This window comes from Aquarana catesbeiana, linkage group LG07, assembly GCF_042186555.1.
Source record: "Aquarana catesbeiana isolate 2022-GZ linkage group LG07, ASM4218655v1, whole genome shotgun sequence".
Lineage (NCBI taxonomy): Eukaryota > Metazoa > Chordata > Amphibia > Anura > Ranidae > Aquarana > Aquarana catesbeiana.
Genome location: NC_133330.1, coordinates 20,011,432 through 20,028,200, shown reverse-complemented (window position 1 = coordinate 20,028,200; position 16,769 = coordinate 20,011,432). Strand labels below are relative to the sequence as shown.

Sequence of the window (16,769 nt, the reverse complement as noted above, 5' to 3'; positions counted from 1 at the left end):
TGACGTCACACGGACAGGAAGTTGTACAGAAGGTGCAGACTGCAGGTAACCGGCGCAGAGGACTCCCCCCGCCTGCCCCTCCCCCGGCCCCGGTCCCCCGCACTCACTGATCCGCGCCTCCAGACTCTCCTCCTCCATCCTCCGCCGCCTCACCGGCTACTTCCTGGTCTCACAGCCACTTCCGCCAGCACACCATCCCCCTGTCGCCGTCACTTCCGCCCACACTTCCGCCCGCACTCACGAAGCCAGCATTTTCATTCTGCGCATAACCGGAAACGTCTTGTACACCGGAAATTGCCGCTGAGGCGAATCCGCCGTCCCGCCGCTTGCCTACCTCCAATTTTTTAAGTTATTAAATCAGAAACAAAACAACAAGAGAAAGAAGAAGGAAAACAAAAACAATGTAATTTTATATTATATTATCTGGATGTGATTATATAAAAAGTATATAAAAAAAAAATTGCTTAGCGCAACTTCTTTTATATTTTATCAAAGAAAAACATTGATTTATTATGTTTCTATGCCTTGATATTAATGTGAATTTATTTTCACAGCAATTTTTATTTTTTTCCTTAATTGTTGCAATTCATAAACCGCTGAGCAAATATCACGTGACATTAAAAAAAAAAAATCAGAACTACCGCCATTTCATTGTCCAGGTTCTCCACTTTCAGAAAATATATCATGTGTGGGTGGTGTTATGTCGTTTTCAGGCGCTAAAATAATGTAGACAAAAAAAAAAGCAACATTTGCTCTGGCAGTGAAAGGGTTACAGATTTCACATCTCCATGGTGTCAGGAACCATGAATCAGACCGAGACAGAAGTATAGTTAAATCACACTTGTTTAATAATAATAAAAATAATAAGGTAAGCAGAATAAACGTAGTCAAAACAAGCCAGAGTTCAGTAACCGGATCGGGTAGTCAGCCAAGCCAATGTCAGAGAGCCAGAGATCAACGTAGTAGTACAGCAAGCAGGATCAGGAGCCAGAAGGGACGTCAGCCGAGCAAGTCTTCAACAGGAACGCAGGAGAAAGTCTCTGTGATGTTGACAAAGGCGAAGGCAGAGATCAAGTGAAGCTGGACAGCTTTAAGTAGGCAGGACTGACGAGCAGAATCAACAACAGCTGGGTAACTGTGGAGAGAGATGGGAGCTGGCAATTAGCCGACAGCTGAGCGGCCAGCTCAGAGAAGGAAGGGCTGAGCCCAGCCCTGACAGTACCACCTCCTCAATGACCCCTCCCCCTCGGAGGACCACCGGGGTTGAGGGGAAAACGCCTATGGAAATCACGGAGGAGGACAGGGGCATGTACGTCCGAGGATGAGCCCCAAGAGCGTTCCTTCGGACCGTACCCCTTCCAATGCACCAGGTACTGTATGCGCCCACAGATCCTATTGGAGCCAACAATGAATTGAACTTCATACTCCTCATGGTTCTCAACCTGTATAGGTAAGTCACTGGGTTAATCCTGCGAAGGATACGGAAAGGCCCAATAAACTAAGGTGCGAACTTTAAAGAAGGAACACGAAGTCGGAGGTTGCGAGATGACAGCCAGACTCTGTCCCCAACCTGGTAGGAAGGCACAGGCAGGCGTCTGCGGTCAGCATGGAGTCTGTATGTATCGTTAGCATGTTGCAAAGCCTCCTGAACTTGTGCCCAAGTGGAATGAAGACCGCGGAGATGCTCCTCTAACGCAGGAATACTCTGCGGAACAAACATGGAGTCAGGCAATATGGAAGGTTGGAAACCATAATTCCCCATAAACGGGGACAATCGGGAAGCAGAATTCAAGGCACCGTTGTGAGCAAACTCTGCCCACGGTAATAGGTCTGACCAGTTGTTATGATGGTCAAAAATATAGCAACGTAGAAATTGCTCCAAGGACTGGTTGGCTCGTTCTGCGGCCCCATTAGACTGCGGGTGATATGCAGAGGAGAAAGCAAGCTGAATTCCCAACTGTGCCCAAAAGGCTCGCCAGAACCGGGACACAAACTGACTACCCCTGTCCGAGACAATCACCTTGGGTAGCCCATGTAAGTGGAAGATCTCCCAAGCAAAAATGAAAGCCAGTTCCTTAGAAGTGGGCAACTTCTTAAGTGGAATACAATGACACATCTTTGAGAACTGGTCAACCACCATAAGGATAACAGTGTTGCCTTGGGAGTTGGGTAACTCCACAATGAAATCCATAGACAGGTGGGTCCAGGGCCTCTCTCCATTGGGTATGGGTTGTAGGAGGCCCACTGAAAGTTGTCATGGAGTCTTACTCTGAGCACACATGGAACAAGCAGCTACAAAGGCAGTTACATCAGCCCGTAGACTAGGCCACCAGAATTGTTGGAAAATGGCCCAAACGAGTTGATTCTTCCCAGGGTGGCCAGCTGCCTTGGGAGAATGGTAAGTCTGGAGCATGGCAGTACGGAGACTCTCTGGGACAAAGCAGCGGTCACAAGGTTTCTTAAGAGGAGCATGGACCTGAGCAGCAAGAATATTGTCACCCAAAGGAGAAGTAAGATTGGTGCGAACCGTAGCCAGAATATGATCAGGAGGAATCACAGGAACCGGAACTGACTCCAACTTGGAAGTGGAGGAAAATTGGCGTCAGCCCTTACATTCTTAGTACCGGGTAGGAATGAGACAATGTAATTAAAACTCGACAAGAAAAGAGCCCATCGCACCCTTCTGGGAGAGAGGCACTTAGCCTCAGACAAGAATGTGAGACTCTTATGGTCAATAAGAACGAGAACCGGCACAGTGGTACCTTCAAGGAGATGTCTCCATTCTTTCAGGGCTAAAATGATCGCCAACAGCTCTCTGTCACCAATCTCGTAATTGCACTCTGTAGGTGACAATTTCTTGGAAAAGTAGCCACACGGATGCATAGCGCTCTCAGAGTTAGGACATTGAGACAGAAGGGCGCCAACTCCAGTTTCAGAAGCATCAACCTCCAGGATAAAAGGTGACGTAGGATCAGGATGTGCCAACACAGGAGCAGAAACAAAGGCAGCCTTGAGACTCACAAAGGCCTTAATGGACTCCGGAGACCAACTCTGCGGGTTACCGTCCTTTCTGGTCATATCAGAGACGAGAAGTTACGAATAAACTTCCGATAATAATTGGCAAAGCCCAGGAAACGCTGCAGAGGACGTGAACCCACGGGTCGGGGGGCACTGTAGGACTGCCAAAAGTTTCTCTGGGTCCATCGAAAAAGCGTTACAAAGGCCAAAAGGCATTACAAGGTACTCATAATGGCCTGTTCTGGTATTAAACGCAGTTTTGCACTCATCGCCCTCCTTAATCCACACGAGATTGTATGCCCCTCTCAAATCAAGCTTTGTGAAAACTGTTGCTCCCTTGAGGCGGTCAAATAACTCTGTAATCCAATGATAAAGCCAGAGAAAGGGAATGTAGGGATTATGACGGTGCCAGGAAAAACACAGTATGTTCCAATTTTAAAATGAATAATTTTTATTAAGACATATCATTTATAGAAAATAAACAGAAGAATTACAAAAAACAAGGTGTGCATAAATGCTAAAAACATATCTGTAGTGAACTTCACAAAGCTTGGCCTCATAGATGTAACGGCCAATGCGGTAGGTAGGTATTTTAAGTATCCGACATGTTTCGCCAGTGTTGGCTTCTTCAGGGATAGGTTATTAATACCTAAAACGCTACAGTAGTTCTGCAAGTCACCAAGGGGGGCCACACACCTCCAGCACTAAACCTCCAGCCAAGATCACAATAGGTAGCTGCAGGGGGCAGTAAAAAGGACCTGGCCAAGTACGTATAGAATAGTACTCTTTAAAGTGGGTAACAGGACACCAATAGATCCTTAGGCTTTAGAGAGAAACTCTAAACAGCAACAGGAGACGTATCTCTATAAATTGCATAAACAGGAGAGGAGTTTATGTGCCACTTGTAGGATTATCATTGAGTAGATATATAGCGAAATGCTGGGCTAAATAGAGCCTGCAGCCAGTGACAACACCAGTCAAGTGGTAGTTAGTACGTCGGTGTCCTGTAACATCCGCTGTTTAGAGTTTCTCTCTAAAGCCTAAGGATCTATTGGTGTCCTGTTACCCACTTTAAAGAGTACTATTCTATACGTACTTGGCCAGGTCCTTTTTACTGCCCCCTGCAGCTACCTATTGTGATCTTGGCTGGAGGTTTAGTGCTGGAGGTGTGGGGCCCCCCCTGGTGACTTGCAGAACTACTGTAGCGTTTTAGGTATTAATAACCTATCCCTGAAGAAGCCAACACTGGCGAAACATGTCGGATACTTAAAATACCTACCTACCGCATTGGCCGTTACATCTATGAGGCCAAGCTTTGTGAAGTTCACTACAGATATGTTTTTAGCATTTATGCACACCTTGTTTTTTGTAATTCTTCTGTTTATTTTCTATAAATGATATGTCTTAATAAAAATTATTCATTTTAAAATTGGAACATACTGTGTTTTTCCTGGCACCGTCATAATCCCTACATTCCCTTTCTCTGGCTTTATCATTAGATTTTGGGATGAGGTGCTGTATTACATTGAGGACCGCCCAGCCACATAGTAACTCTGTAATCCACTGAATCGGGTGGGCATTCTTAATCGTGAAACAATTGAGACCCCTATAATCAATACAAGGTCTCAGTTCACCGCTCTTCTTCTTCACAAAGAAGAAACCAGCACCAGCAAGAGATGAGGATTTGCGGATGAAACCCCGAGAAAGTGCGTCTGCAACATACTCCTCCATGGCTTTATCCTCGAAGACCGACAAAGGGTAAACCAGGCCACGAGGGGGTATGGCACCAGGTTGAAGGTCAATTGCACAATCATAAGGCCGGTGTGAAGGCAAACTACCGGCTTGATCTTTGTCAAAGACATTGTTTAAATCGCGGTACTCCTCCGGCAGGGAGGAGATTGAAGAGATGCACAGGACCTTGGCTACCTTCTGGAAGCATGTCTCACTGCACTGTGGTGACCAGGAGAGAACCTCAGCGCGGATCCAATCAAAAGAGGTGTTGTGCCTCTGTAACCAAGGATAACCAATAACCAGCAGTAACTTAGGAGAGGAAATCACTTGGAATTGGATTATCTCATGGGGAAGAGCCCCTATGGCCATGGACAACAGAACCGTCTCATGAGTCACATGGGCAGGCTGTAGAGGTCTCCCGTCAGGAGCCTCAATGGCAAGTGGAGTGTCACGCAGCTGCAGCGGAATCGAGTGCTGCGATACAAGGGCAGCATCAATGAACAGGCCTGCAGCCCCAGAGTTGATTAGAGCCTGTATCTCGATAGACGACTCAGCCCAAGAAAGGGTGACCGAAACCAGGGGCTTATCCTTCTGGATAACTGGGGACGACACAACACCACCTAAGGTCTGTCTATGACAGAACATCAAGGTTCGAGCGTTCCCTGGACGGGTAGGACAAGACTTCAAAAAGTGACCAGCCGCCCTCCGCTCCGGGCCATTACTGAACGTGGTAAAGTCAGAGAGGACAAAAGAACGCATGCCCCATCTTCTCCGGCCATCTAATCACCATCATACTCTTCTGTACACCAGCCTCAATACGCTCAGTTGCTAGGCAAAATAGCCAAGCCTAGCAACCAATCACGGCGCACGCATGGGAATGATTTCACCGCACGGGCCCGCCTCCCTCATCCCTCCTCTCGCTGACACAGGCACCACCTATGGACCGATGAGAGCCGAGCTCGGGAGCTTCGTTCGCAGCTGCTGTTCAAACGCCTTCTGTGGCAGTGAGTGACATTGCAGGCAGGCTCAGCCGGGAGATTGTGCCGCACTCGTGGGTGTCCGTGAGCCCGCTGTCAAATGTTGGAGGCTCCCGCGAGTCGCGGGAGACTTGAGGTGTCTGTTTTTAGATCCCAACTGACATTTCAGTTTAAATCTTCCCAACATATTGTGGAGGCATTATAGGAAATGTCTGTTTGCTTGTCCATGTTGTTCAGTATTTGTCTAATGACTCCCTGTTGGCATAAGGAGCTTATACTCTAATGTCCCCACCACAGCCACACACCGGGTTTATTATTATTAAATACTTATATAGGGCTGCCAGAAACCATGAACCAGACCAAGACAGAAGTACAGTAAAATCACACTTGTTAATTAAATATAAATAAAAAAGGTAAATGGAGTAAGCGTAGTCAAAGCATAGCCAGAGTCCAGTAACCGGATCTGGTAGTCAGCCAAGCCAGAGTTCAGTAACCAGATCGGGTAATCAGCCAAGCCAGAGTTCAGTAACCAGATCGGGTAATCAGCCAGTCCAGAAGTCAGGGATCCAAGTAGAGGAACAGCAAGCAGGATAAGGAGCCAGAAGGGATGTCAGAAAAGCCAGTCTTTAAACAGGAACACAGGAGATGGTTTCTTGTGATGTGACCAAGGCGAAGGCAGTAATGAAGTGAGCTGAAGATCTTTAAGTAGGCGGGACTGACGAGCAGATCCACAACAGCTGGTTAACTGTGAAGAGAGATGAGAGCTAGCAATTAGCCGACAGCTGAGCGGCCAGCTCAGAGAAGGAAGGGCTGAGCCCAGCACTGACAAGCGCTCACATATATAATTATTATTATTGTTATTATAATTATTATTATTCTTATTAAATACTTATAAAGCTCTTACATATATAATAATTAGTATTATTATTATAATAATTATTATTCTTATTAAATACTTATATAGCTCTCACATATATAAATATTATTATTATTATTATTATTATTAAATACTTATATAGCTCTCACATATACCATGGTGCTGTACAGAGAACACTGAGCCAGTAACATTAGTCTCTGCACCAGAGGAGCTTACACTCTAATGCCCCCACCACAGTCACACACCATTATTATTATTATTATAATTATTATTATTATAAAATACCTATACTTATACTTATATAGCTCTCACATATACCATGGTGCTGTACAGGGAACACTGAGCCAGTCACATCAGTCTCTGCACCAGAAGAGCTTACGCTCTAATTTCACCACCGCAGTCACACACTATTTTTATTATACATTTATATAGCAGACATGATAGAAGAGATGACATGGGGGATCAGTGCCATCTTAAGAGCATTATAGGCCCCCGGGCATTACAGCGCACTGGGGCCCCGTCTACACAATCACGCACGAAAATAAAAATGCAAATTATCAATAAGGCTATATTTATTGGTACTTCCAACAAAATCAGTGTTTAAACATTAACACAACGTTTGGACAATGTAACACGAGCTTGAAAAGCAAGAAGTTGAAAAACAAGAAATTACAGATTGAAATGGGACAGCGCAAAAGCACTAATTATGTGTAAGCGGGAGATATTTGTAATCTGGCGGTGCTGGGGACTTCTGGTCACCCTAGGCTAGTGGCCAGCAGGACCCACAGGTCAGTGGCCAGCAGGACCCACAGGTCAGTGGCCAGATCCCAGCAGGACCCACAAGCTGCGGATCTGTGGGTCCTGCTAGTCACTGACCTGTAGGTCCTGCTGGGAGCTGGCCACTGACATGTGGGTCCTGCTGGGAGCGGACAATAGCCTATGGGTCCTGCTGGCCATGGTCTGTGGGTCCTGCTGGGAGCCGACCATGGCAAGTGGGTCCTGCTGGCCTGTAGGCCATAGGCAGCTCCCAACAGGATTCACAGGCTATGGGCAAGGTAAATGAGGTGTATGGGGGGCAGATCGATGGGATGATTAATCCTGTGGGGGTGTCAGCGTCTCTCACCTCAGCTTGCTCGGTAGACTCAGTGCTCAACAACAGCAGGACAGGTCCTCTCTTCCTCCTTCTCCACGGCTTCCTCCAGTCCTGAGGGGTGGGTGATGATGTTGCTCCTGGCCGGGGGTCACATCTACTCCACAGTACTGTTACTGTATCACCAGCCAGCAGTGGTGCGCCCAGGCCAGCCACGTCACGTGGTGTTTTTAGACAGTGTCCAGCCAAGCAGAGGCACTGGGGAAGGCAAAATATCCTGGATTCTGATCGCGGCGATGGGAGTTGTAGCACGCGGTAGGCTGGCTGCGCTGCTCTCCTCAGACTGACTCCACCCCCCGGGAGCAGGGAGCTTGAGCACGCAGCCGCCGCCGCGGACTACAACCCCCATAAACAACAGCGGCGGCCGGCAGCCATCACGCAACGTCACCTGACAGACTGCCACTTAATAATGAGTCATTCAGCGATCAGCGGGCGGACACTCGGACAGCCGCGGCGCGGCGCCGGACAGCGGCCATTGTTTTGGTTATACAAAAACAGTACAGCACTTAATTTGGGGGGGCACAGAGTAAAATTGGGGGCAGGGTCGTGGCCCCATCAGGCCACACGCTGGTGATGCCATTGCACAGCACTGGCACAATATGGCAGCAAAATTTTGGACATCTGGATGATGCTTGGCTTATGGGGCCCCCCAGGCAAGGGGGGCCCTGGGCAACTGCCCAGCGTGCCCATGCAAAAAGGTGGCCCTGTGGGGGACTTGGTACCGGGATCTCACCTATACGGGTCCCAGAGAGTTAGAAGAGGCTGGGGGTGTAACCCCTGAGCACCCACCTACAATTACAATATCAGATCTGGGGGGGGGGGCGCCTTCATTTTTAGTGACAGGTTCAGAAATCTGTCCAAATCATAAGACGTCATTGCTTGTCCTTGTTATTCAAGATTTGTCTACAGACTCCCCATTGGCATTAGTTGTAGTTTTGCCCACTGACTTTGTGTGATATTATATTCCCCTTTAAATATGTATTGCATTGCAAGCATGGCTTCTCGCAGAGTTTGTATGCAATGCTTTCTACAATACTCCTTTAGTTGGTCTTTTCTTTTCTGAGTTTGGGATAGTTTGGTAAAGTGTTGGACCCTGTCGTGAATATTCAGTCAGAATAAGTTGTGCCTTTTTAAGGACAGGTTTCCCGCACAATAATTATCCTTGAGAAATTTTTAACGAAGATATTTTTAAGATACAAAATCAATCAATATGACACAGTCTATGCTTGTGAAACTTATTCACGGAGACGTGTGGTCATACGAAAAAGTTATTTATTGGTAAACAAACACAAATAATCACTTAAAATTAAGATACCGATTGCGTTACATGAACGTCTTGAAAATCAATAAAAACACTTGTAAAATGGGCGAACCGTCCCTTAGACATAATACCACCATGATAACTTCTCGGTAGAATCAATAACCTTGTGAACTTGACAATTAAACAGAACATCTGTATTTCACACGTACAACCGTTACTTTGCTGCAGGTAAGTAAGTGGTTAAAATTGTGAAATAAATTAGACGTTTGCTTTGTCAATAAATGTGACAACTATGCAAAAAGAAAAATATAATGAAAAAATCTGAATCTTTAGAGAAAAATCTACAAGGCGGTTATTGATTCGGGAGAATGATTATCAACTGTATAATATTCAATACATCAATATCTGTGAGAACATATCAATATTTGAGAGAACATGCAAGATAAAATCAACATGATATAATTACCCATTCCAGGATGGCTGCAGTTCCTATGGGCTGGTTACCAGAGTTAAAATGGCTGCCGTAGTTTCAAAATGGATACTCCTAAAGAGGATTTACTTCTTTTGACCTCCGAGTTCTAAGTATTAGGTGTTGAGGAATTTTCATGAATGTAAAGATATGTATTCATGCATGGTGCATGAGTGTCAGTCTGGGAGTGTGTGTGTGTCCCAGTGCCCCCCCTCAGGGTGGATCCCTGAGCTCTCCCCCTGAGCTCTCTCCTCCTTCCGTCCTCCTTTTCTCTCATCTTACTTGCCTCTAAATACCCTTTCAGACAATAAGACCATAAAATTATAATGGCTCTGCCCAAAAGGAGGTGGCTCACTTCCCATTGGGTTAGGAGACTTAATTATTAACTTCCTCTGGAAATTTAGTGAGTTCAAATAATACCACCTTCAACCACCAGGTGTCTCACACGTGTTTTGAGTCTACCCTTTTAAATTAATACGTTCTATTTTCATAAGGTGTATAATGGTAAGGATAAGTATATACCTTTAAATATTCTGGTACTCGGTCTAATGTAAAATACACTCAGTATGAGTTTGATTAATCATCATTACATAACTTGGTTATATAACTGTATCTCTATAAGTGTATATCTGTAAACTGGTCTATCTAGGAAATACACACATTGTTATATATTTCATCAATAGTACATAAAAATGACTATCTATATGGATACCTGTATAACTTCTGGTATCTCCACTGAACATTTGTTTATCTTAAGTGTAGGCTACAATCTTATATGATTATAATCATGATTATATGTTTTTCCTAATACTAATTCGTTACTGAAAACACTTCTACTTATAAAATCACACTTTCATATACATTTTCTTCATAGCAAAGTTGTTGGGTCTGCAGACGCCAACATTATAATGTCTCTGTGACCTACAATGTCAGAGATAGTTTAAAATGACTTATGATAACCTTATTGATACCTTAAATTATTTTTGACTGGCACAATATTCAACTTTCTCTAATGTGTTGAGATGGACCTTGAACATTCTCACTGGGTGTCTAGAGATGACTTGTTTGTCTAAACCATCCTAAAAGTTCATACAATCAGTTTTGTTAGCCAAGGTGTTAGCTATTTAAACAGTTCTCCACTGGAACACAATGAGTGAGGCTATCTCTATGCTAGAAAAGTCTATGTCACCTTGTGTCCTGTGGCAGCTTTTGTTTATTCACAATACCATGTAAATATCTCCTTGTTTTGTGACAGGAATAGTCTTGTTCCAACAGCTTCCTTTACAATACATGTTCGTAAAAGTCTTCAATATTTGAAGTAGTAGAGAAAGGCTTGGTCAAACATGAGAATGTCCATTTTATCCTAAAAGTCCCCAAGAGGGCAACAGTTCAACTATTTAACATCACAGTTCATCTACTTGGTGAGGCCTAAGCATCTCTCATGTTTCTGCCAGTAAATATAAAATATATTTCTTCATGAATTCACAACAACCCTCTGCCAAGTATTTATAGCTCTGTGTCAGTGCTGGGGTGATACATCCCTCCATATGTCCCGGTGACCATTGTCACCGAGACACAAAGTAAGGGCAAATCCTAAATTTTAGCATTGTCACGACAGCAAGAGGCGAGGGAAAATCTTCCAATAGGGACAATGTGGTGACATCTGTCCATAGGTGTGCACAGTGGGTGTGCCAGGTGTGCCTGGGCATACCCTAATCACTGCATGAGGTGCCAATTCCCCCCATCGCCTGGGCTTCCCTCCACGTTGCGCTGTGGGGGGGGGCGGGGGGGACTGGTGAATATGTAATTTACCAGCCCCTTTCTTTTTCTAAATGAGCACAGAAAACACACTCACTCACTTCATAACTGAAGCATAGTAAATTTACTATGCTTCATCTTGTGAATGAACAGGAAGCCTCTCAGCACAGAGCAATCTCGTTAATTCCTTGTCCAGTGCAGCTATAGAGGAAGGCGTGTGTGTTTGAGCTTTGAGGTGCACACCAGTGGCAGCTGTTGGTTTTTTTTTTGGGGGGGGGGGGGCGGCAAACAACCACACAGCCCCCCCCCGGTGAACCAGTGGCACCCCCCTCTCTGTCGGTTGGTCAGGTCACCCGGGGGGTCTCACGGTCGGTCATCCAGCCCTGCACTTAACCCATTTAGGTTACGGGTGGGCAGCTTACCTACAGGCGGCGGATATTGGCTTCCTCCGTCTCTGCATCATGGCTGCTTCCGCCGTGCGTCTCCTCCCTCCTCCTCCTAGGCGTCCAATTGGATCACCTGTCCTTTCAGCCAATCTGGTGACGGGTCTCAGATTGGCTAAAAGGACAGGCGATCCTATCCCGCTTCCTGATTGGCCGGGAGGAGGATCAGTGTGACAACAGAGAATATTAATTCGCTATCGTCACACAACTGGGTGGCGCCCCGAGCCCACCCTTTTTTGAAGCCTATTAGAGCCTCTGGCTCTAATCACGTCCTTCAAAACCCCCCTCCCCCCATTGGAATCCAGGTATCCGGCGCCCTCTATGTAGATTGGGGGGGTGGATGCATGGATGGGGGGGGGGGGGGGGGCGGCGCCCGTGCGCCCCTAATGGACGGGCCGCCCCTGGTGCACACCCTAATGCACACCTATGCTTCTGTCCAAGATGAGAATTCTCCTCACTTTGGGGAGATTTGCTCTAATTTCCTGTAGCATCCCCAAGATGGGAAATAATAGGAAATCAGCCTTATAGTATGCGGATAGCAAATAATAACTTAATCGGGGGATCTAACCCTTACCTACTCTATTCAAAGCAAAGAAAAGTTTTGGCTAGACACGCAGTTAATGAAGGGAAGGTATCAAGAAACATGAGGGAGCTATGAACTAATGGACATCATTATAGTAAAATATAAAGCTCATACATTCTCTGTTTTATTTCACTTTAATTCTAAAATTGTATCAAAACAAAATATACTAAATTTTAACTTTCTCTTACAGGATTTCTTGCAGAGCATTCGAGCTAAAAAGAGAAGACAGAAGACCGAATCACAAGCTTTTATAAAGCACTTGAGCGTAGCGAAACAACAAAAGTAAGTACCCTCTAACGGGAAGGTGAAATTAGATCCTCTGCCAGGTTTTTATTGCAGTCTGTGTCCCCGCTGGGGAGATTCCCCCTTTATTTGTTCTGGTGACAATCCTACATTTTTAGAGCTGTCATGAGAAGAAGAGCTGAAGGTGGATCATCCAATGTTCTGGGCACTACAGTCTAAGATGGGAATTCCCCTCACTGAAGGGAGATTTCTTTTCACTTCCTGTTGCATCTCCAATTCAGGAAGTAAAAGGAAATCTCCCTAGCCTAGCAGGAAATAGACTGGAAAAAAAACAAAAAAAAAAACTTGATGGGGTTTCAGCCTCCCCAACTCTATTCAAAACTAATAATGCTGCTTCAGGTATCCGTTGGGTTCCTGTTAGGAGTTGGCATGCCCCCTCCATACCTGATAGGAAACCCAACGGCCAGCCGAGAGATAAAGACCCCTTTCACACTGTAGGCGTTTTTCAGGTGCTTTAGCACTAAAAAAAAACGCCTGTAAAGCACCTGAAAAATACCTCATCTGCAGTCCCAGTGTGAGAGCTTTCACACCGGGGCGGTGCGCTTGCAGGAGGTTTGAAAAAGTCCTGCAAGCAGCATCTTTTTGGGGCGGTGGAGGAGGGGTGTATACAGCGCTCCTCCACCACCCCGGCCCATTGGAATGCATGGGCAGCCCTGCCGAAGGGCCTGCAAAGCGCTTTGCCTTCTAGGGGGTTAAAAGCGCCCTGCTCCCGCCCAAATAGCGGCGTCGAATCGCTGCTACAACAGCGCTAAAGTGCCGCTATAACAGCGGTAAAGTGCCGCTAAGACTAGCGCCGCGTTACCGCTACGGCCCCATAACCGCCCCAGTGTGAAAGGGCTCAAAAGGATTGATTTACTGAAGAAAAACCCACTGCGCACTGCAAGTGTACTTGGAAGTGCAGTCGCTGTAGATCTTAGGGCAGTGGTTCTCAAATCCAGTCCTCAGGGCCCAATAACAGGCCAGGTTTGCAAGATAACTGAAATACTTCACAGGTGATATCATTTGCCGCTCAGTGATTGCAGTATTCTAGTCTGCATCTCCCCCAAGGTAATACTTAAAACCTGACCTGTTAGTGGGTCCTGAGAACAGGAGTTGAGAACCGCTGTCTTAGGGGGACATGCAAGGAAAATAAAAGACAGCATTTTTTTTGCTTGCACATGATTGGATGATGGAAATCAGCAGCGCTTCCCCTCATTTTTCAGATTTTCCCCTTTAGATCTACAGCGACTGCACTTCCAAGTACACTTGCAGTGCACAGTGAGTGGATATGCTTTAAGTAATTCAACCATGTTTTGCATTTAGATCCACTTTAACCGCTTCAGCCCCGGAAGATTTGACCCCCCCCTTCCTGACCAGAGCGCTTTTTTACAATTCGGCATTGCATCGTTTTAACTGACAATTGTGCAGTCGTGCGATGCTGTACCCAAGCGAAATTTGCGTCCCCTTTTTTTTCCCCCACAAATAGAGCTTTCTTTTGGTGGTATTTGATCACCTCTGCGGTTTTTATTTTGTGCGCTATAAACAAAAAAAGGGTGACAATTTTGAAAAAAAAAAAATTGCCATAATAAATATCCCCAAAATTAAAAAAATATATATATATTTATCAGTTTAGGCCAATATAAATTCTTCTACATATTTTTGGAAAAAAAAAATTGCAGTAAGCATATATTGATTGGTTTGCACAAAAGTTATGCCGCGTACACATGATCGGAAACTCGGCCAGCAAAAGACCGATGCGAGCTTTTGGTTGCAAAATGCGACCGTGTGTATGCTCCATCGGACTTTTGCTGGCCGAATTTCCGCCAGCAAAAGACTGAGAGCATGTTCTCAATTTTCCCGACTTAAAAAGTTTCTATCGGAAATTCCGTTCGTGTGTATGAAATTCCGACGCGCAAAAAAACACGCATGCTCAGAATCAAGTACGAGGCGGAGCCGCTCAGTCTGGTAAAACGACCGTTCGTAATGGAGATGGCACATTCGTCACACTGCAAATTTTTAAATCTTTTAATGCATCGCATTCTCCTCTTCTTTATAATGCTAGAAGAATGAAGTTGTTTTGCTGCTCATATTCACACAGACTTCTCATAAACTTCTTTCTTTATTATTTATCGTGATCTCCTGAATAATCTTTTTGGTTTTTAATGCCAGATCTCCATAATAATGTTTATAATATAGGCCTCAATCTATAAGCAGTATAGGCCACTGATGCACCAACTTAAAATTGTACCTTCATTATAACGGTCAGCGCTTCCGCTACACCTTCCTCCGCTCACAGATCGTACGTACGACGCACGCGTGTTATGCTTTATATACACTGCGCATGTGTGAAACCACGCCCGCGTTGCCCGTCCCTGACGTTCTTTCTAGAATATTCCCCACCCCGTCTCTTTCGTCGCAGTGGGAGAGGAACATGGCGGAGACACAGCAGGTGCTTAATAGCAGTAACGAGGGGGAAAGCCCGGAGCAAGAAACGTCCCGATCCAGGAGGAGAAGATTTAAGGCTTCAAATATGTCCTTTGAAGAGATGGTGGAGACGGTGGACATATTGAAGAGGGCCGACTATGATGGGAAGTATGGACCGTACCTAAACTCAAATGTGAGAAAGGCCAAGATCATGACTAAAGTTGTGAAGAGTCTGTGTCGGAATTTTGGGGTACGACGATCCAAGAAGCAATTGAGGAAATGCTGGTCGGACCTTAAATTAGGTAAGCAGGATCAGTAAAGAAGGATCAAGAAAGTGCTTCTAAAAAGTAAGTTGTCGTGTGTTCCTATTCTTATTATTACTTGCATGCTGCGCCATGTGCTTTTCTTTACTGTTGGACAGTTTAAAATGGCTACTTTCATGTTCGTGGGCACAGTAATCGGTCGTAGTAAACATCGTTTGTTTTCAAGTAAATACGCTGTTTTTTTGCCAGATACAGGGTTAACTACATTTGGTCATGATAATTTGTATTCAAAGAAGTTTAGGACATTGTTGTCTAGATGTGTTTCAAACTAGAATGAATTTCAAACTGGATTCAGTGTAATGTAAGGAGAGGACACTCAGCAGCTGTTTACACATCTGAACATAGGAGCACTAGTGTGGGACACCAGAACAAACTTTTTAGGGTGTCCTACACAGGTGCTCCAGTGGATACTTGGGGTGTCTCCATGTGTGAATCTTGTCCAAAAAAGGGAAGTATTCCAGCTTCGGTAAGGGAAAAAAATCATGTCTTCAGCTTTGAACTCTGCCGAAACAGACAATTGTACCCCACTTCGAAGCAATGTTTCATATTCCCATTTCTGGCCTCAAATATGCTAAGTATACCTTTTCTTTCATTCTCATAGGGGATAAAAGACTCCGGACGTCTGAGGACACCAGGAAACCCCCACCTCCTGAAGAAGGGGAACAAAGGTCACAACCTGAGGATGTGGAGGAAGGAGAGGTGGTGAAGATTGTCACCACAACAGGTGAGTGTCGGACACCACAGATTCAGGTAATAGATGTATGCCTGCATATTTATAATACATGTTGTGTATTTTTATTTAAGGTGATGTTCAGGCTGTGGTACCAAAATCCAGTCATTTCACCAGTGACAGTGCCCAACGGATGATCCAGGAAATCGTGTTTTGTAGTCGTGATTTGGACATTATCAAAGAAAAAACCAAGGAGATTGAACAAAGACTGAAGAACATGATTGATGTACTAGGGAGAATTTAAATCCTAAAAAGATTCCTGGAATTTTTTTTTTTACAATAATTTTATCTAAAGTTTTAATACGGTTTAAAAGACAAATTTGGAAGATGCACACGGACACGGTGTGTTAACATGTGCTTTCTGCCATCAGGGGATTTCAATGTACGTGTTTTGTGGGTGCAACCCCTTCCTCCCCAGTCTAGTAGGTGAGAGGAAGTGGTTGCACCCCCAAAACACGTCCATTGATCCCCCATGATGGGAGATAGCACATGTTGACATTGGGCATGGGATCAGAAAGGAAATCCCCATTTTGACTCCCAATTTGTGTGCATCTTCTAAATTTGGCATTTACAGGGGTGACTTCACCCCATCTGATGAAGGCAAGATGAAGACCTTTTTTCACACTATAAAATGTCTGATATTGCCTTCTTTTTTTGCAATGTTGAACTTTGTAAGTTCCAGAGTTGTGTATGTTATGTTTGTAAATATGCCTGTTTCTGTATTTTTTCAGAAATTTCAAGGT

The 16,769-nt window shown here is 45.0% G+C and overlaps 1 protein-coding gene across 2 annotated transcripts in view; it reads right to left on the bottom strand.

The window, feature by feature from the left end:
- GGA1 (golgi associated, gamma adaptin ear containing, ARF binding protein 1) overlaps window positions 1-265 on the bottom strand; it is a 65,729-nt gene extending 65,464 nt beyond the window's left edge. Inside the window, exon 1 of one of the 2 annotated variants that reach the window (XM_073591726.1) lies at window positions 108-265. In XM_073591726.1, the coding sequence (XP_073447827.1) occupies window positions 108-138 (31 nt within the window). In that variant the 5' untranslated portion in view covers window positions 139-265. The remainder of the gene's footprint in view (window positions 1-107) is intronic. The other variant, XM_073591727.1, reaches the window with a different exon arrangement.
- Window positions 266-16,769: the final 16,504 nt, after the last annotated feature.